At 35.7% G+C, this 21,703-nt stretch overlaps 3 protein-coding genes across 52 annotated transcripts in view; 2 read left to right on the forward strand and 1 right to left on the reverse strand.

Moving 5' to 3' along the window:
• Nucleotides 1-57: 57 nt before the first annotated feature.
• On the reverse strand, nucleotides 58-4,527 carry LOC132127531 (small ribosomal subunit protein uS3m-like). Its single transcript, XM_059539437.1, has 5 exons — nucleotides 4,492-4,527; nucleotides 1,947-2,015; nucleotides 1,219-1,255; nucleotides 727-804; nucleotides 58-632 (listed from the first exon to the last, which is right to left on the reverse strand). Exons 1-5 carry the CDS (start codon nucleotides 4,525-4,527, stop codon nucleotides 349-351), a joined length of 504 nt encoding a protein of 167 aa, XP_059395420.1. The 3' UTR covers nucleotides 58-348.
• Nucleotides 4,528-5,419: 892 nt separating this feature from the next.
• On the forward strand, nucleotides 5,420-14,820 carry LOC132127784 (nudC domain-containing protein 3-like). Its single transcript, XM_059539887.1, has 6 exons — nucleotides 5,420-5,773; nucleotides 11,861-12,141; nucleotides 12,257-12,389; nucleotides 12,511-12,654; nucleotides 13,122-13,310; nucleotides 14,253-14,820. Exons 1-6 carry the CDS (start codon nucleotides 5,576-5,578, stop codon nucleotides 14,361-14,363), a joined length of 1,056 nt encoding a protein of 351 aa, XP_059395870.1. The 5' UTR covers nucleotides 5,420-5,575; the 3' UTR covers nucleotides 14,364-14,820.
• A 1,299-nt stretch (nucleotides 14,821-16,119) lies between these two features.
• Nucleotides 16,120-21,703, forward strand: part of LOC132127188 (calcium/calmodulin-dependent protein kinase type II subunit beta) — a 63,765-nt gene continuing 58,181 nt past the window's right edge. For 32 of the 50 annotated variants that reach the window (XM_059538894.1, XM_059538904.1, XM_059538902.1 and 29 more), the window contains exon 1: nucleotides 16,120-16,423. In XM_059538894.1, coding sequence (XP_059394877.1) covers nucleotides 16,362-16,423 — 62 coding nt within the window. In that variant the 5' untranslated portion in view covers nucleotides 16,120-16,361. The remainder of the gene's footprint in view (nucleotides 16,424-21,703) is intronic. The other 18 variants (XM_059538921.1, XM_059538901.1, XM_059538909.1 and 15 more) reach the window with 3 other exon arrangements.

Raw genomic sequence — 21,703 nt, forward strand, 5'->3', positions numbered from 1 at the left:
CAACAGAAACATGTGATTGGTTGCAATGCAAAACGCTGCAAAAAAACTAAGAAAAAAACCATGCATTAACAAAATTTTATGCAATGAGCAGATCTAAATATAATGCCACAATCAACAATTTATAAAATGTGGCATTTTAGTTAGTATAACTATTCTACAAATAATGCTCATACAAATGATCCTTACAAATAAACACAGTGTAAGACTCTTTCACATTACTATCTTGAGAATTCTTTTACTAATGATTTTCCAAATAAATAAATAAAAAAACTTCACTGACACTTACTGGACAGTCTAAAACGTACAAATAAAGAAATTATTTAAGCTTTTTCCCCACAATACATGGCCTTAAAGATATTTGTAGACCATTTTTTCTTCTACCGTCTGCATCTCAATTTTAACCAGACATTTGTAGAAATGGGAGAGTAGCTCCTCTGTGTAACCAATGAGAAAGTAGAATTTGGATGGTAAGAGTTTCTGTATCATCACAGCACAGATGACCAGGAGGTTTCCTCTGCGTTTGATCACCACCTCATCCGCTAAACAGCCGTGAAACGTGCCGTACATGAAGCGTCTGATGAAGACGTCCTCCACTACACGCTCAGCCGCTCCATCTTCACCATGAAGATTACCTGCGGGATGTAAAAAAAAAAAAAAGTCTTATGCACTTGCAGATACAGGTAATGTTGGGAATCCAAAAGGTTAAAGAGTGGGGATGTGACTTACTGGTGTGTTGTGAGAGCCAGCCCTTCCTGTGGCCGATGTGATGAGGGTGATACGCCTGCTCATAAGTCACTGGCTTGTCTCTGTCACGCTGTCTGGTCTCTGTTTCCCTGGGTCTCCACTAGTGGTCTCACTTCCCCATAGGCACCTCACCGCAGGCACTACAATTCCCACAATGCCTTGTCCCTTCATCACAGTAATTGCACTCCTGTTAATTGCACTCAGGTGTCTTCACTTGTTAGTCATTATCCTCCTTATATTAACCAGTCCTTTTCTGTTTGTCTGCATGGAGTCCTTTCTTTCTGTCACCCAGTTTCCTCGTCTTCCGAGTTCCTGTTCCTGTTCCCATTCCTGTTCCTTCCCTGTTTGTTATTTGTTGGATGGATTTATGGTTTTGACCCCTGCTTGTTGTACTTTGATTTGGATTACCCATTAAAACCCACACTGCGATTGGATCTCTCGTTTCCTGTGTTTCCCTGGGTCTCCGATCGTAACAGTCTCCTTTAGCCACTCGAATACGAGCTGCACAGTTCTGTTAGAGAATAGACAGACACATCCTCTGGGTTAGAAATGCAGAGGAAAATACTGATTCTAGTCTCATATAATATTTGATGTGTTTATTTTAAATGGATTTTGTCTACTACTTTAAGATTTTTTAAATGACTGTTGATGGTCCGATGTGGAATAAAACTTGACCACTACTTTTTAGATACTAAATCACAAATACAATTCCTCAAACACGTATATTTTACTGCCACAATCTTGTAAATAGATTTCACTAATATTAATATTTCTTGTACATTTTGTGCTTTACATGTAGAAATTTTCTTTTTATTTATTCTTGAGTTTTGAAACTGTTTTATGCATTTTTTTTCCCTTATGAGAAGAAATATTATTTAATTAGTCTGCTACTTCTATTTGCTCATTTAAGTATACATAAATGTAAAAATGTGACAAATAAAGCTTTGTTTTAATTTTAAAGGCAGAAGTTCAACATTACAAAAATATTAAATAAAAAATGTATTTATTATAAAACAAAGCGTGTTTTAATGTTTTTTCGTACTTTGTACATGTACCCCACGTTACTATATTTAGAAAAAAAAAAAAAAAATAATAATAATAATATTATATATAAGATAGAATAAATTAAATGTTCTTGGTTAAACAAGACACAAATGTCACATTATAAAAATTGATTGAGACACTTGAGTTTGACCACATACCTTCAAACAAGCTGCAGTGCAGTGAATGTTCCTTAAACATGCCGCAGAATTTAACTGGCTGCTCACAATCTACGAAAACAGAGAATATCTGATAAATCATATTTACTACTTATTCAATCTAAATCGTGCTTTCCATTCCACAGTACATTCAGTGCCAGTTACCTGTCTATCTATCTATCTATCTATCTATCTATTAGACTGCTTCTACGTCAGTTATATAAAATATGGAAGATCCTCTCGATTCGAAAAGTGTTATTATTTAGAATAGCAAAGTCTAACTAGAATTAAAAGTTAGTGAACTTAACTTTGATGTTGGCTTGGCCATGGGGCAAAAGGGCCACAGTACTTGTGTGCCCAACATTCTTGAGCTGCCCCACTGCAAAAAAACAAAAACAAAATACACCTGCAACAGTCTTTTTCCATGGTCCCTTGCTGTTTTCTTTTCTAATAAAAAGCCCAAGGCTATGATAACAGCTACGACAGAGTTGTCAGAGTTGGATGCGAAATAAGTTCTGCCTATTTTTCTCATGTTTGCTATTTCACAGTCCTGTCATCGTCGCATTGTGGGCAACGACACACAAGGTAACTGAAACAATGCAGTTTAAATCAAGGTGATCATAAGGGGTCCAAGCACAATGGTTTGTATAGATGATGCAGTTACACAATGGACGTGTATCTTTTCAAGTAAATGATGAGTCCTTATGTGAGTACTATTATATGCACAACATGAAAATACATAACTATCATAGTGTCCCTTCTTCACTTTTTCAGTATAATTTTTGTGATAATTTGATAAATATATTGGCAATACTATTAAAATATGATCAAATTTAATGGTATTTAGGAGATGGTCGTTTTTGCATAATTACTATATTGGGTTTTATGAAAGTTTATAAAAAAATAATGAATATTTATTCTTTTTTTTATTTATGCACATAAATGAAACATTTTCAAGTCTTTGAACAGATGCGGTGTGCTATATCTTTTCTAACCTATTGGACTTACGGTTTTCATAAAAATTAATATAAAAAAATCATAAAAATACGATAGACTTTAATTGACAGGATGTTCAGATGAGCCAAGCTCCAAATACCATTACACTCAATCAAGCTTTGCTTTTATGAACTATTTCTAATCAATTTAAACTCATTCAAACTCATCTAATATTTCTAATCTATTTATGTGCATAAATAAAAAAAAAAATATAAATATTTATTATATTTTTTAATAAACTTCAATAAGGCCCAATATAGTAATAATGCAAAACCTATAATCTCCTAAATACCATTCAATTTGATCTTATTTTAATAGTACTGACAACATATTTATCAATTTATCACACATTACTGAAAAATTAAAGAAGGGACACTATATTAGTTATCTATTTTCCTGTTGTGCATATAATAGTACTCACAGAAGGACTCATAATTTACTTGAAAAGAGGCATTTAATGTATTCGCTTGTATTTTTAACCGATTTAAAAGTGAAACTGAGGCAGAATCCTGTGCTCAGTTGAAAATAAAATCACTTTAATATTCAAATCCAGTATCATGCTCAACTTCCGATTTATATATCAAAGGTTTATGTTCACATGGCTGTTTTCATTTCTATTCACCAAGCAATTTTCTATGGGCCCTTGCTGTCTTCTGTTCTAATAAAAAGCCTAGGCTATGACAATAGCTTCGACAGAATTAGCTATTGAACATAAACTGTTGAGAAATAAATTGGAAGTTGATCATGATACTGGATTTGAATATTAAGGTGACTTCATTTACCAACTGCTTTTTCTCTGAAAAGATCTTGAAGTATTTAGTATTATGTGGCGCCATCGTGTGGACAACATTAGCAATGTGGCCTTCATTTCTGAAGGATATTATGAAAGGGGCAAATATTATTGAATGATTACAAGTATGTAATGATTAGTTTATTGAAATACCCCCATTAAAATATAATTTATTGATACTGTATCTTATTTCATGCTTTGAGTTTAAATTTCAACTTACATTTTTAAGCAGTGTTGAATGATTACTATGAAAGTTGCTAAATTTGTTTTTACAATTATAATACATAAACTATATAATGTTGAAAAGAGTACAGCAGTTATTGTTTTCATAATTTTTAATATTGACAATAGTTATTTTGTATTGTAATGAAGAAGGTTTGTATGACAACAAAAATGGTCATTACTTAAATAAAACACAAATGTAAAATAACATGTCAACGATTTAATAACATATAGATTAATTCTTGTTAGAGCTAAACTATATAATTATAAATACATGAATACATATTCACATACAAAAAAATAAATAAAAAAAAGCAGCCAAGAGGAATGATTTTCTGGTTTTTATAGATTACAATTGAAGACAGAAAGCAGCTGGTAAATGCAGTCTCTTTTAATATTCAATCCAGCATCAATACCCATTTTCGATTTATTTCTCAATAGTTTATGTTCACGTGGCTGCTTTATATTCGCCAAGCTATTATGAATTTTGAAATTTTGCCAAGCCAACATAAGCAACAAGCCAACATAAATAAAACTTACAGACAACAATTTTGTCTGCCTGAAGGACGTCGCCATGTTCATGCACAAAGCAGTCAGCCATCAAGAGCGCATTACTGCCACCCAGTGTTGCCAGATTGGAAATGTCCAAGTATCGTACCAGAAGTTCAAAATTATCGTATTTGGAAGAAAATTATCGTACACGAGTCAAAAGAGTTATTTATCTATTCTAAACCAACAACTTTTTGACACGACCTGCAAATTACCACAATAGATAACAAGGCGTATTGTTGGACGGAAGCAGTGAGACAAAATACTATCCCATTATTTTCAGTGACTTTCTGCATCGTAGCGCATATTAAATCATATTAAAATGATTTTTAACACTTGCTTTGTCGCGTCCAGTGAAGAAGGAATTTAGCTGTTGCTGCATGGTGCAGTTAACTACACATCTGAGCCACTGTCATCGGAATCCTGCGTGTTGCCAGATGTTGAAGGGGTTCTTGCTGTCATGGACCGCAACTAGTGCTCGTTGGCTTTAAAGAAGGGCACTCTCCTGCATTCTTAACACACCCTCAGGTGCACACGAACGCATTTAGAGTGTCTGTAATGAGCCGATTTCGTACATGAGTAAAGAAGCCCTATGACTGCAACTACCATCATTTAAATTTTAATAAAATTCTGAAATTATTGTACATTACGGGATTTTTTTCATTATTGATCGTACATCGTACAGAGGTAAAAATTATCGTACAAATACGATAATTATCTAACGTCTGGCAACACTGCTGCCACCTGCAGCACTAAAATAACATTTTATACCGTGTAATATGTAAAATATTTTTATATAAATTATTATAATATAAATATAAAATTCAGTGTGTTATATATTGTAAATATGTGTATGTAATAAACGTAATAAAAAAAAGTTTTTCTTGTGACTTTTATTTTGTATTGAGTGAACAGGAAGTGCCGTAGCTGCTCAGTCTCGAAAGATCTGTTGTCATTCTAGTGCTGTTGCCTAAGTTTTCTGCTGGCTCTCTGTTGCTCTGCGTCTGTTTTCCGTAAATAAGCATCTAAATTAAACAGCTTTCAGTCAGATTCGATCCCGCTGAGCTGCTCAGCCATGTCTTCTCCGGTGGAAATGACCGAGCTGTATGATAACGCGCTGTTAGGGATCCTACAGCATGTTGGAAACATTCAGAATTTTCTGCAGGTTTATTTCGGGTTCCTCTACAGAAAGACGGACTTCTATCGCCTCCTCAGCGGCCCGCAGGACCGCATGGGCTTCCCGCCCGGAGTAGCTGAAAAAATGGTGTTCAAGGTAACGTTATTGACTGACTTTTGTTTTGATCCATTAAACTGACTGGATAATTTAGAAATAAATATAAATGTGGCAGTACCATGGTGCGGTTATGGCATCAGAATACAGTGGTTGTACTAAATGATTATTATTAGGAATGTCAGTTTCACTCGTTAGCTAAATTAATTAATTATGGAAAATAACGCGATTAATATATTAACGCAGTTAACGTGCTGGTCCCGCCCCAAAACTGTACGTCATGTTACAGTGGACCGGTGTTTTGTAATAATCGGTTCCCGTGAAAAAAATGTTCCCGTGGGTGGAGTTAACATGAATATTCATTAGTTCCCTTATTGTGGGCGAATGGCACTGAAAATATCAGTGCACGCTCGTCAAATTTGATTTAATGGATTATTTTGAACACTACCCTCCACTCAGCACTTACACATCTGGACAAAAAGGACTCGTATGTCAGAATGCTGTTCATTGGCTTCAGTTCAGCATTCTACACAATCATCCCTCAACAGCTCATTTACAAACTGATCCAACTGGGGCTCAACACTTCGCTGTGCAACTGGCTGTTGGACTTTCTGACTGGAAGACCTCAGGCAGTATGGGTCGGCAGCAACACATCCGGCACCATCACACTGAACACTGGGGCCCCCCCAAGGATGTGTGCTGAGCCCCCTCCTCTTCACTCTGCTGCCCATGACTGAACACCTTCACACAACTCCAACCTTTTTATTAAGTTTGCAGATGACACGACTGTGGTGGGTCTCATTAGCAACAAAGATGAGACAAACTACAGGAGCGAGGTGAGCCGCCTGGCCGGGTGGTGCAGTGATAACAATCTCTCTCTGAACGTGGAGAAGACGAAGGAGATTGTTGTAGACTTCAGGAGAGCACACACTCAGCACGTTCCTCTGACCATCAAAGGTGCGACTGTGGAGAGAGTGAGCAGCACCAAGTTCCTGGGTGTGCACATCACAGAGGACCTCTCCTGGACTGAAAACACAGCAGACCAAGAAATCAAATCAGCGTCTCTACTTCCTCCGCAAACTGAGGAGAGCCAGAGCCCCGCCCCCCATCATGTACACCTTCTACAGAAGCACCATCGAGAGCATCCTGTCGAGCTGCATCACTGTGTGGTATGGCGCCTGCAATGCGTCCTGCCGAAAGACTCTGCAACGCATAGTGAGAGCATCTGAAAAGATCATTGGTGTCTCTCTCCCCTCCCTCCAGGACATTTATGGAACCCGTCTCACCCGCAAAACCCTGATCCCACCCACCCATCACACAGCTTCTTCAGCCTGCTGCCATCAGGGAGGAGACTGCGGAGACTCCAGGCCAGGACCAGCAGACTGAAGGACAGCTTCATCCACCAGGCTGTCAGGAAGCTGAACTCACTCCCGAACTTGCCCCCCCTCCCCTCTTCTGCCCCAGGCACCACTGAACTATGAACCCCCGCCCCCCCCAGATCCCTCCCCCCCCACTAATATACGTTGACATGCACCAGTCACTTAGTGCAGCATTGGTCTGCTCACTACCTCATTCTCCATGGAACTGACATCATTCCACTACCTCATCAGTCAGTTAAATAAAATAACTGCTCTTGAGCCCTTTGCCACTTTAATCAGACTTAATAAGCTTTTGTTTTTGCCCTAAATAATCTTTTATCTGCACTGTTGTTCACTTCATTGATTTGCACTCCATCTGCCTTTTGCCTTGCGCTGCTTTATTTAACTTTATTTTTAATTTTATTATATGTCTTTTTAAACATTCCCTTATTGTATAGTTGTATCTACATTTTATATTTTGATCTAGATTTTTAGGCTTTAATGTTAATGTTATATGTGTGCACCGGGGGTCTGAGAGTAACGCAATTGCGATTCTCTGTATGTATGTACTGGACATGTGGAAGAATTGACAATAAAGCAGACTTGAACTTGAACTTGAATATTTAAATAAACAGCCTTTTTAAAATGGCCACATTTTTCTTTATTGCATTGAGTTAATAGTCAAATACAGAGCTTAACGGTTGAGACAATCTGAGAAAGAACTACTAATAATGAATAAAATAATAATAATGAACATCTTAAGCATACATTGCATACATTGTATCTGTATGTCTAAGCATTGTGTCTGTTGTTTGACCATAGGCACTGAAAAACAACCTCATCATGTCATGTTTAAGAATAGTGAATAGTGATCCTTTGTGTAAATAATGTTTAACATTTGAAAATCTTATTCAAAAATTGTTTTTCACATTTTACAACGATTACATACAATGAAACCCAAATGTTTCTTTGTCAGCCAAACTCTGTTCTCCTGTCGCTTACCGAAATTAATATCCTCTGAGATTCATTAAAGTTAATATTTCAATAATTTAACAACACTCTTTAATGTTGACAGTTCTCTGATGTGTTTTAATAGTAACATGGCATGCAGGTTAACAAATAACATGTTATCTTTAAGTATGTTTACTGTTTAAAGTTATACTCAAAAAACGATATTGTAGATCACATAAATATTACATTCATTAAATGTTACTATGACAAGTACAGAAGTAATTGCTTTATGAAAATAACTCAAATTGAAAAGACAAGGAAAGTTGTGTTAAAGTAAGCATGGAATGAAGCAATGCAAAATTAGGTGAGTGTCTGAGATATTTATTGTCTCTCGATGAGAACAGCCTCCATGTATGTCCAGTTCATACAATGATCAGCTACTGTACCAGTGACTTTAGCTCTCTCATCCAGTCTGAAACAGACAGTGACTTTACATGATGATCAATATATGTGGAAACATCAAAAAAGCAAATCAAAGCCATATTATAACATTGGTGATGATGAGACACATGATTTCTTATCCAAATGTAAAAATAATATTAGATTGATTACAATATTGACATTTCCACTGCAAGAAAATTGTTTTCAGTAGCCTATGTATGTGACTTATTTGGGTAACGGAAACACTGGCTACAAACAATCTAAACTTTTTATAAATGACACAGGATAGCTAGCCTATAGCTATATTTATTAGGCGGCATATATATTTGTTTCAAGCATTGTCATGAATACATTGCAGTAATGGGCTAGTTGCACAAGATGGCGCTGGTGAGCATCAGCGACGCGAGTGTGTGCATACTTATTTCCGGTCTTATGACGCTCGCATTGACTGTAAGGGAAACTTACATACGAAACTTTGCTAGATGTATATAATTAATGATATTCAAATTTAACAGCCGATAGTGGTATATCAAAAACATGGGGAAACATCTTCCCTACATTTTGCGTACCTCTGTGTGGAAATTCATCAAGATATTGCGTTATTCTTCTGTTGATTATGCGGATCAGCGTCAGGTCAGGTCCACAGGGATTTCTTCTTTCAAACACAAACCACTCAAATATGCAATACTTTTCATTTTCGAAGAGCTGGTTTTGTTCTGACTGTTATGTAAGATCAATGTTTCTGACTGTCAAACAAGACGCACAGAGATTTCTTATAAAGCATGTTTTATTAACTTTATTTGATAACATAATTTATAACTAACTGTACAATTAAACGTAATATAATTATGGTAGGTTTGCCTTAAATAAAAGATCGCTGTTTGCATTCATGTGTGTTTTATCTATGTTTATTTGTTTTGTGAAAGATCTGCAGCATAAATCATTATCTGTCTATGAGCAGCCATGTATATTGTTATTCTTTTGCATTAATTATCAGATTAAACCGATATTACAATTAGTCACATATTTTTTACTGTGTAAAATAATAAAATATGTTGTGAAAATAACGATGAAACAGACTGATGTATGTGTACAATTGAGAAATGGATACTTCTGAAGATAAATCGCAGCCCACGTCTCACGAGGTAAATATTTCATTAAAAAAAAAAAAAAATCCAAACATTTTCGAGAAATAAGTAATTTGTATATTCACATATTTGGTAAAATAAAAATACATTATGTAGCTTTGTATACAAACCATGAGTTCAACTTTCATCTCGTGAACAGTAGGGAACATAGTGTATTTAATTCAATCACCAGACCCAAACATACACAAGTTTCAAATCCACTGGCTCAGTTAACATTTATAGTATAGTAATAATAGCAGTGTATATCTTATTTGCATTTGAAGTGATATTATAAATCCTGTAAACATATAGAAGGTAATATTTTGACTTCTCAGGTTCTCTGCACTGACGTTTAGCACAACCGGAAATATCTACGCACACACTTGCAAGACCGTAAATCCAAGATGGCGGAGATATGCAACTAGCCCATAGTCACCAGTAGCCTAACTTAGCTAATCATACTATTCAAACAGCAATTAATGCCCCACGAATGAAATGTATAAAAAGCTAAACACATAAAAAAATATGATTAAGAAACTATATATCCCAAGGTTAGCATAGGTTATTCAAGGAAATCAGCTTACAGACGATTAATATTACACAAACTGCATTGTTTTGACACTTTTACAATGCTTCAGTGCTTAAGATAGACACTTCGTTACCTTTTCAAAATAATTCAAGTAGCGATTTGAGGAGCGTGCAGTGATTAGGGATCTAATGAATGTTAATGTCAACTCCACCCACGGGAACAGTTTTTCACGGGAACCGAATATTACACAACACAGTTGATGAAATGTGTTGTGATTTTATACAACAGTTCAGAAAAAATATATATATATTTATATGTATGTATGTATGTATGTATGTACGTACAATATTTTGTATTTTTGCTCAATTTTGCCAAAGAAAATATTACCTAGTACAAAGCCACTGCAGAATTTTTGTGCGTCTGTGAGCAACCCAGCGGTGTTTAGTTTCTGAATGAATCGCGTTTTGAACAAATCATGTGAACCAATGATTCAAAAACCATTCAAAGAAAGAGCCGTTTATTTAATTCCTGAATGAATCAGCCTTTTGAACGAATCGAATGAATGAAGGACTCAAAGATATTTACCGCCACCTGCTGGCAGAATTAGTTGTTTAGAGTATCATTTCATTTATTAAACATAAATAAATAAATACAAAAACATTAAAGGGATAGTTCACCAAAATAAAAATATAAAATTTGGTTGTCATTTACTCACTTTCATGTTGTTTCAAACATAAATGACTTTATTTTTTGTGCAACATAAAAGAAGTTATTTTGAAGACTGTTGGAAATAAAGCTGTTTTGATAACAGGTTAAAAAATTACTGAGATGTTTCTCTAATTACATTCTTTTATGTTCCATAGCTTATGTTAGGCCATTGTAGTCTAAATGTTTATGTGTAGTAAATTTTGTTTAATCAAACAAATATTTCTTTCTAAAGCTACTATTTGTAATGGCTACTTGATACTCTCTCAGTTTAACACAACAATAACTTTTGCAATTATTAGATTAATTAATCACTACACTATGTAATTAATTAGTTTAAATATTTTTATCGACTTACAGCCCTAATTATTATATTCATGTTCTATGATATTAACATATTTCAAATAGTACCATGGTACTTCTGTTTTGGTACATGATTTAAAACATGGTATTGTCTTGTTTTGCTTTTAATGTGTGACACCCAGTCGTGCAAGTGTTTTAGATGTTTGTGACCGTAGTAAAATGTATTATTAATATTATTAAAATAATTAAATCAAAATGAATAATAATTCATAAAAAAAATATATATTTATAATATTTACAGCATACAACTGTTGGTGTAATAATTAAATTATTCAAAATAAATAAATATTATTTATAAAATTTTATTATAATAAATAATGCTAATAATTTATATTATTAATAATATACCATTTTGCTATTGCTGTGACAGTGTCTTATTATTTATAAAAAATATTTTATAAATTAAAATTAAAATATTGAATTAAAACATTTAAATAATTAGTTTATTTTATTTATATTATGCCACTTTATAATTGCTGTGAGGGTCTTTAAAATAAATGAATTTAATTAAATGTTAATTTATTAAAATAAAAATGATAATATATTTTATAATTATTAAGTTATTTATATATATTATTTTATTATGCTACTTTGCAGTTGCTATAACAGAATTATGTCTAAAAAGTGTTTTTCTGTCTTTCTTTTTTCCCATCAGACGTTTAAGTTATTTGAGAGTCTCGCGGAGCAGGACAGAGAGAGGGCAGCGAGGCTGGCAGAGGGTAATAAAGCCGCTCCTCCTGCAGTACAGGAGCTGGAGGTTCAATCAGAACAAGTGGCTGAAGCTCCTGTGGAGGAGAAGAGGAGCACAGAAGAGTCCACACCTGTCCCAGCACCATCAGCACAGAGCACAGAGACACACAGAGAGACTCCCAGCAGCACCGCTGAGTCAGCAGGAGCCGCGGCGCCATCAAACTCCGATTCTGACACAGCCAAAGTGTATGCTTGACTTTTAAATCATTTGCTCAAAAATATATATACTAAAACCTCTTACTGACCTCAAAAGTTTGTGCATTCTTTTGATCTGTTAACAAGTTCTACTTCACATTTTCAGTGGACAAGAACGTTTTCAGTCGAATGCAGACAGTTATAATGGTGCCGTTAGAGAAAATTACACCTGGTCGCAGGATTACACGGATGTGGAAGTTCGAGTGCATGTGCAGCCTAACATCATTAAAGGACGACAGGTGTGTATCCTGCTGTTACTGTCCGGCAGAATCCTCATTTTCATCTTTTTATCTTGCTGTCTAGTGTTACCTCAAAGCTAGTTTGATAACGGTCTGCTGTCTGTTCCATCTTTGCACGCAGGTGTCTGTGGATCTGCAGGCGGGGAGGGTCCGCGTGGCCGTGAACGAGGGAGGATCACAGAGAGTCCTGATGGAGGGCGAATTCACACACAAAATTAACACTGAAAGTTCCCTATGGAGCCTGGAGCCCGGCCGATGCGTGCTGGTACACATTGTTTATGGGTTGTGTATCTGAAATGGGGATAGACTGATGCATCAGCCAGTTTTTATTTCTCAACCATTTTGAGACTGCATGCATTTCATTGTCAGTTTCAGAAATTACTGACAGTCTTGTCAGTTGAAGTTTTTCTTTTAATATTTATATTTTATATGATTTCAGCTTTAGTTAAATTAATAAAAATGTTTTTTTTAAAGTAGTTTTAGTTACAGGGTTTTTGACTTGATTTGTAGTACAATTAGTATCAAAACATCCATCGAGATAAAAACCTGCAGAAACCTTGTAGTTAACAATAACAGCCATGTTTTGTGTACATCTCATTAAATTGTATTCTGTATTGTATTCTATGGAATTTAAATTAGTATTATTTGAGGCAGTGTAAGATGGAGACCGGTTTGATGGATTTTGTTAGTAGCTGTAGACAGTTGTGATGATCAATTGGTTTTTTCCTCCAGCTGTCCCTCAGTAAAACCGGGGAGGTTTGGTGGAATGCCGTGTTGAAGGGTGAGGCCGAGATCGATGTGAACCAGATCAACCGGGAACGCACTATGGCAACTGTAGATGAAGAGGAGCACGCTGTGCTGGACCGCCTGTCGTTTGATTACCACCAAAAACTCCAGGGAAAACCACAGAGCCATGAGATTGTGAGCAAGCAATGGACATGTTATTTTCTATGTTGCTTCATAACTGCTCTGGGATATTAAAGCAGAAGAGCTCAAGGACACTGCTGAAAATCTGCTCACCCTCAGGCCATCCAAGATGTAGATGAGTTTTGTTCATCAGAGCAGATTTGGAGAAATGTAGCATTACATCACTTGTTGTTGGATGCTCTGCAGTGAATGGGTGCCGTCAGAATGAGAGTCCAAACAGCTGATAAAAACATCACAATAATCCACAAGTAATCCTCACCACTCCAGTCCATCAGTTCATGTCTTGTGAAGCAAAAAGCAGCATGTTTGTTAGGAACAAATCCATCATTAAGATGTTTTAAACTTCATGCTGTTGCGTCTAAAATCAGAGTCCTCTATCCATAATGATGTTTTCTCCAGTGAAAAAATAAAATCAAGAGAAATATGCACAGATTAAGCACCAGGCAAAAACAGTTCAAATATGTAGGTTGATTTTGATGTGGGAGAACAACCGTGGATAGACTTTTTCATTGGAAGAAGTGTTAATATGAATATGGACTAAAGCAATGGTTTAAAGTTAAAAACATCTAGATGGATTTGTTTCTAACAAACACGCAGCATTTCAAGCAGTTCATTGATGGAATGGAGTGGTGTGGTTTACTTTTAGATTATTGTGTTGTTTTTATCACCTGTTTGGATTCTCATTCTTGGTCGTCATTTGGACGGCACCCATTCACTGCAGAGAATCCATTGGTGAGCAAGTGATGTAATGCTACATTTCTCCAAATCTGCTCTTATGAAGAAACAAACTGATCTACATCTTTGATGGTCTGAGGGTGAGAAAATTTCAGCAAATGTAAATTTTTGAGCGAAGTATTCTTTTAAGAGCTTTGGCACTTGTTTGCATGAGAAACTATCTGGATATTGCATTGAAAGGTGTTTGACTTTGTGTTTCAGAAAGTCCACGAGATGCTGAAGAAGGGCTGGAATGCTGAAGGATCTCCATTTAAAGGCCAAGACTTTGACCCCTCCATGTTCAACATCCCACCCAGTGCTGTCCAGTTTTGAGGTCACATGACATGCCAGATGTAAAGTCAGCTCTTGACATAACAAACACACACACTGAAGTACAGTGACGGTGTCAGTTTATTGCAGTGCTATAAAATGTCTGCACTGCACATCTTATGCCAATATAACTGATTCACTGACACTGATAATTGTCTCATGTTTAGTTTCCATGCAAAATGGGTCATTTATCATTTATCATTTTTAGTGTTTTATGAAATCAGTTGACTGAGGTTTTCCTTAGCCATGTGTGTCCGTGATCTTTCTTTTGCCCAGCTATTCAGGTTTATTGATAGCAACAGTGAAACAAAGTTTCATCAGATATGTTAATGGTTTGCACTGTTTCTTTAAGCAGATTGCTGCAGTTCACATGAGAAAGAACTTCTTCCCTTCACTTGTTTCCATCATTTGCATCAGATTTTTGTGCCTGAATTTAATAAAACATTTTGCAAACATTAAATGTGTCTTATTGTTTGATTGCGGTCACACTGCATTAGATAAAGTATTGGCACAAACACACATTTCAAGCTAAAAATGTTATACAAATAAATTATTAAATGATAAAACTCCAAAATGCTGGTGGACTCTTGTCTTTAGTTCACCCCACACATTTTCTGTAGGGTTCAGAGGACTGGGTCAGCCATGGCAGAACATTCATTTTGTGCTCAGTGACCCACTTTTGTGTAGATTATGATGTTTGTTTTGGAAGATCCATCCATTTCTAGCACAGGCGGTCGGGTTTTGAGGGTTTTTTTGTCATGTGCTTGTCTATTGCTGTTTAATAGAACCCATGATGCCATGTATCTGAGCTAGAAGTTCAGGACCTCTGGCAGAAAAATAGGCCCACAACATTAAAGATCCAGCAGCATATTTAACCGTGGGCATGGGGTACTTTATCCCTGTGTGCACCAAACCTAATTATTGTGTGCCGAAAAGCTCTTCTAAGCTTCACTTGACCTCAGAATCCAGTCCCATTTGACGTACCAGTAGTGTTTGGCAGCTGAATATGCTGGAGTTTGGTTTGGGATGAGAGCAGAGGATTTTCCTTGAAACTCTCCCAACTTTTTTAGGGCTTCCTGACCACAAGACTGAACTAATTTCTACAATTATTTATCAGTGAACCCTGTAGAGTATTTGGTTATGCAAACTCCTCTTTCTTATCGTATATTGAGACAATTTAATCAGGCAGATATTTTGTGAAGTTATTTTATTTTTTCCGCACATCATAGCTATTTTCTTTGGTTTTACTACTTGTGATTGATGATTATAAGGGAATTTGTCCTTTGTTTTACCTCTTACTGTACCTTTCTGTGAAACTGGAAATCATGGCTGGACAAAAAAAGTTTATTTTAGCTTATATATATATATATATTCATTTATATATTTATGTATTCAGTTTAACATGCATGAAAACTGTGATTACTGCTGTAGCGATTAAAATTACATGTGAAAATGAAAGAAACGTGTTAATTTGCGAAATGCATCAGATTGCTTTTTAGGCATTTTTTTCAGCGTTGAGAATTATAACCAATCACATAGATTTCTGTTTAGCTTATGGCCAATCAGGTGCATTTTGGGTTAGTCATTGCTGAAAACAACGAGTGCGCAAATTATGTGTGTTTCGTGGGATGACATATATTTGAAGCGTTGTATATAGATTTGGTCCGTTAAATTGAACATTATTAATTTCTAAATGTGTTATTAGTTTAATAATTACACCCACTAAAACAGGTGAAAAACGGAGAGTGCGGTGCGCCCTCCAGCGGTGACAGCGCGCGCGTCTCTCACAGCGGAAAACTAGTGCACTGCAGCTGAACAGCGCATTCGGTGAGAGGTCGGTAAAGCAGTCGAGTCTGCTCGTCGGCGAACCTCTCCCTCACTCGAATCCGTGTCCACGTTGAAGTTTTGTCCTCAAAAATCCCGCAAGTCGAAGGCACAGGAGAATAATCGTAGTGCTGGACACAAAGCTCGGATATCGCCGCGAACGCTGAGGGCAGAGAAATGGCAACGACAACTTGCACGCGCTTTACCGACGAGTACCAGCTGTATGAAGAACTTGGAAAGTAAGATTTGCTTTCTCGGTTGGTGTTTGTGCGTAACCCGAGTGTCTTGTATTGATATCACAAATTTCCTGAATGCAAATTCATATGCAAAAGCCGAAAGGAGTTGTCAGCAAACATCAGAAGGAGTTACGTTTAAATACTACCACTAACGTGCTCTTTAACTGTATCGCGTCTATGATGATAAACAGCGACACGGTAATCATTTTGATAATGTTTGATGCTTTTTGGCATCTGAAATGCATTGAGTATCTATCGGAAATCCTAAAGGCGTGTTGCATTTAAATACTCCGTTATCATATATGTTGAAGTTAATGTTTACATATTTACTATATGTGCACGCATATGTTTTTTGCATGTTTGAATTCGATGCATCTCGTGCAGGATGCACAAAATAGTTGTCAGGAAGCATCAGAGGGAGTTGCATTCAAATACTCTCACTACTGTGTTTATTTGAACAGACAGTGCTCATAAATATAAGACGTCAGGGGTTAATTTTAAGATATTGCATGTTTTGTGGCCCCTCTGGTGCATTTCATAAAGAAAGCTCAGAGGAGCTGTCAGGAAACATTAGAGGGGAGTTGCATTTAAATACACCCACCACTGTGCATATTACAGTGAATATTTATGTGCATACAGTCTCTGATTATAAAAATGAGCATGCAGGTGTTAAATCTGAGGATGTTGCATGCTTTTTATATGCTGTTTGGAAAAATAACGGGAGTTGCTTTGAAATACATTAACTAAAGAGCTCTTATAGTGAGTGTATTGAATTAAAGATCAAACATGATCAATCAGGGGTTAATTTAAAGGTTAATGTAGAGATATTGTGTATCTAGAATGCACAAGGGAGTTACATTAATATGCATGAAAGTATTTAACATAATCCTGAGAATATTGTGTGGTGCATTTCATGCAGAAAGCTCAGAGGAGCTGTCAGGAAACATTACAGCGGCTTACAGTGAGTTTATTTCATATGTCTGATTATAATTATCAGCTGTCAGGGGGTTATTTGGAGGTTGTGTTCAGTGTGATACATTTGAGATTATTACCAGGCCAAAAGGTCACTATGTTTTATCTAGACACTCTTTGAAAAAAGGTACAACGCTGTCGCCGGTGCGGGATCCTATAGGTACAAAATGTAAAAGTTACATTTTTTGTACATTATTTACCCCTAAATGCTACATATTAGTATCTTAAGTTACACATTATTACTTTAAAGTACATATTAGTATCTAAAGTGTACATATTAATACATTTTGACAGTTTTGTATTTTCTGAGAATGTATATGAAGGGTTGATACAGTTTATCAAGTGAGTTCTATAATGAACGTTACAATGTATCATAAACTCTGGTGAAGCAGTGAAGTGTTGCTACATTGTGTCGTTCTGTCCAGTGACATTTGGAGCTGTGAGAGCTGCCCGGGCGGCTGTTTGCTGTCTATAATCTGTGTGTGTGTGTGTGTGTGTGAGGCATGCCAGCGGCCTGACGTTAGGAAATTATTTTACTCTCTCAGCCCCCCCTACTTCTTCTCCAGTCAGTCAATATTGTGTTTCTTTTGCACCTTTTTTCTGCCGAATGATTAACCATGCCCCGTGTGTATCACCCACAATCACAGAAACACACAGATAGTAGTAGTCCGACTTCTCTCATAAGCTGTTTCATAACTTTTTAAACTTCTCGTTTTTATAAATACTCTCTGGGTTTCATTTTCAGTTCATCTCAACGTAGTGTATATTCCCGCTCACTGTGGAGAAATAGACATTTTTAAATTCTTTTTAAACGTTTTGTATTCGTGATGTTTCAGCAGATCTTACTGAACTGAAATGAATATTTGACCACATCCTCAGTTTGTGGTGGAGACATGCATTTTAGCCTTTTCTTAACAGCTCTTTGTTAGATTGTACACATGTAAAACTGTACACAACATATAACATATATATTCATAATGTTATATAGAAACACTTTTGATAAATATTAATTAATTAGAAAATGTGAATGTGTACGTGTGTGTGTGTTTTGTATGTAAAAAAAAAAATGACCTCAAACTTTTAAGAAATATTTTTTGATCACCAAATCAGCATATTAAAAAGATCATCCCGGCTGCTTTGCCATCACAGGAGTAAATTACATTTTGAAATATATTTAAACAGAAAATCTTTTTTTTTTTTTACTGAAATAATATTTCACATTAATACTGTTTTTAACTGCATTTTTGATCAAATAAATGCAGCCTTCGTTATATTATATTATGAATTTAGTAACATTTTATGGTTTAATTTCCAGTTCTAGGGTTCTGACTTGTCAGAGCAGTGTTGTTGTTGTTGTAGGTGTTTTGGGTTTGTGAGTGTGTGTTCTGCTGCTGTGTGCCAGTTTACCCTGAACACCTCAGCAGCCCGCAGCTCGGCGGTTCAGTTTTCCTGACAGGCCGACGGCAGTAAATCAGCTCAATGTCTCTTCTGAGACGCTCAGGCTGTTTCCAGCACTAATGAAACGACTGGTTTGCTAACAGAGCGCACGAGTCTGCAGACAGACGCCTCTCCGGCCTCCACACGGTCTCATGACCTTCTGCTTTATTAGTCGAGAAGTTTCTTCTTCTTCATTCTTCTTGAACGTGTTGTTTCCCACACACTGGCAAGCAATAATTGATTACATTAGTTATAATAATACATGATATTAGTGGTTGAATGCATTTATTATTATTATTATTATCGGCATTTGCTGAAAAGATTTCTGTTTTGATTGATAAATGTCACAAGTGGGACTTTTATTGTAACAGCTCTGTGAACTCTTGCTTTAGTTAATAACAAAATGATTATTTTTAGTAAATAATATGCAAAGTCTATTTTAAATAAATTTAATTTAAAATTTAAATTAAATAGTGCAATTTCATATATATTGGCTTCATATCAGCCATCATAAAACATATATTGTCACCCACTACATTATAAATGTTAATGTGTTAATATGCTGACCTTACTGCAATCTGCAATGGCACCATGGTAAAGTAATGATATCAGATGGTAATACTATGGTACTTCATTACCATATGCAAATTTAATTTTATTGAATTATGTGCTTTATGTATTTATATCTAGGCCAATATTTGATGTTTAATTTTGCATTCACAAAGATTTAATCTTTAAAACACAAATATATTTTATAGCTGGGAAATGTTAAATATTAAAATATGCAAATATTAAAATGTTTTAAAAAATTTGAATAATGTAGTTTAATGTTTTGATGCCTAAATTAACTTGCAACATTTAAACTTATTGAGTTTAGTTTTTAGTGTTGTTATTTTTCATTTTATGGAATTTTAATGTCATAATTTCGTAACATAATAACATAAGTTTTCGGCAGTGTTACACTTGCAATTGGGATACTATTATAGATTGTAATAATATTTTAAATCAGTTTTTTTTTATTTCTGGTTTCATTTAAATTTTATTGAAGTTTGACATTTTTGTTTTGATCATTTTGTGTTTTTTACCCCTATATGTCTGTATAGTTTCTATTAGGGCTGCAACTAACGATTATTTTGATAATCGATTAATCTGTCGATTATTTTTACGATTAATCGATTAATCGGTTTATGTACTTATATTTTAGTTTTTCCCATTTTTCCCCCAAGTAAATTATTAATAAATGGCCTTTATCATTCAGCATAGATTTAAGAGATTTTAACCATTTTGCACTGTCATATCCTCATCAAAAATATACCTGGAGTTGTTTTATTGTGTTAGTAATCCTTTGTCGAACTCTTCTGCAATCAGAACACTGACCCATACTCTAGCAAATTTCACAAGATTTCAAATAATGTTTTCACCATGGCAGTCCTTAGAGCTCCTAAAGTAGTTTAACATCCCGAACGAAGCTTATTAAGGAATCTTTCCGAACATATTTTCACGAAGAATAAGGATAAAACAGAATAAAATTGCAGTACATTGTATTTTATTATTTACTGGGAAACAGCTTTATAGCTTTTGCTGTGAAATTGTAAACAATCCTTCAAAAAAAGTGCCAATGGCATGAAACCTGAATGGAACTCACAATTTAAAGTAAAATCCATCAGAAGGTTGTCCAGAAAAAAAAATAGGACACACACAAAAAACCTGCTGTGTGAAAAAGAGCAGCGAATAATACTTAGAAAAAAAGTGCATTTCAAATATCTACATTTACCTCTCTCATTCAGTCATAATTAGGCTGCACGACTGAATTATGAACTGGTAAACGACAAACTGATCACAGAACATGTTTGTAAAGCTTTAAATGTTAACTGTTAAAAAGCAATGTTATCAGCTTTTATGACTAAACATTTGCAAACAACATTGTACTGGAGAATCTGCACAAATGAAAGTCTTAGGGGCCGTTCACAAATCCCGCCTAAAAACACGTGGAAAACGCTAGGCGCACCGCTTTCTCCTTCTTTCCAAAGCGCTCGGGCAGAAGCGCCCCTGAGGCGTCTGCCTTTGATAAGCAACCATGACGTGCTCTCTCCTTGAAGACGCGGAAATTTCAGCAAAGGATAAATGGATTTGCAGCTCAAAAAATCGCTTGCAGTAGCTCTGCTACTAAATTTATTTCAAAATGGAAATCCATATACAACTATGATCAGCTGTTCCCTTCATCTTGACTGAGCTTTTAACGTTGTTACGGGAAAGGATGAAGCTGATTGGTTAGTTCTTGTCACATGACCCGTGGTGCGGTTGCTGCATTCTGAAAAGTTGAGATGTTTTTAACTCGATGCGGTGCGGTGTTGGAAATAACGAACTTGAGCGCGCAAAAGACGCGATATGTGAACGTCCCCTTAAACAGTGCAGTAGTGCAGGTTACTCTTCTTTTTTTAAAGGCTCAATGTAAAGTACTCCCACATCACGCTGAATGCTGCAGACATAGACATCATATGATGTCTATGGCTGCAGAGACGCTGTTCGGGAAGCACGTGACATAAAACAAGGCCAGCTATTGGCTATTCGCTACTTCTCCGTATGTACTGGCTGAGTAAAACCTCCGGTGGCTCATTACTGCCACACTTTGGTCACCGCAGATTTGAAATATGCACGAAATGAGCCGCTTACGGCAAATAAAAGTTATTTAGCAACGAATCGATGACAAATTAGTTGACAACTATTTTAATAATTGATTTTAATCGATTAAATCGATTCGTTGTTTCAGCTCTAGTTTCTATATATTAATTCTATTTATTTTTTGTTCATTTTTATTTCATTTTATGCACACACACACACACATTTATATATAATTTTTTTTTCAGGTTCCAG

Source organism: Carassius carassius, chromosome 45 (assembly GCF_963082965.1).
Source record: "Carassius carassius chromosome 45, fCarCar2.1, whole genome shotgun sequence".
Lineage (NCBI taxonomy): Eukaryota > Metazoa > Chordata > Actinopteri > Cypriniformes > Cyprinidae > Carassius > Carassius carassius.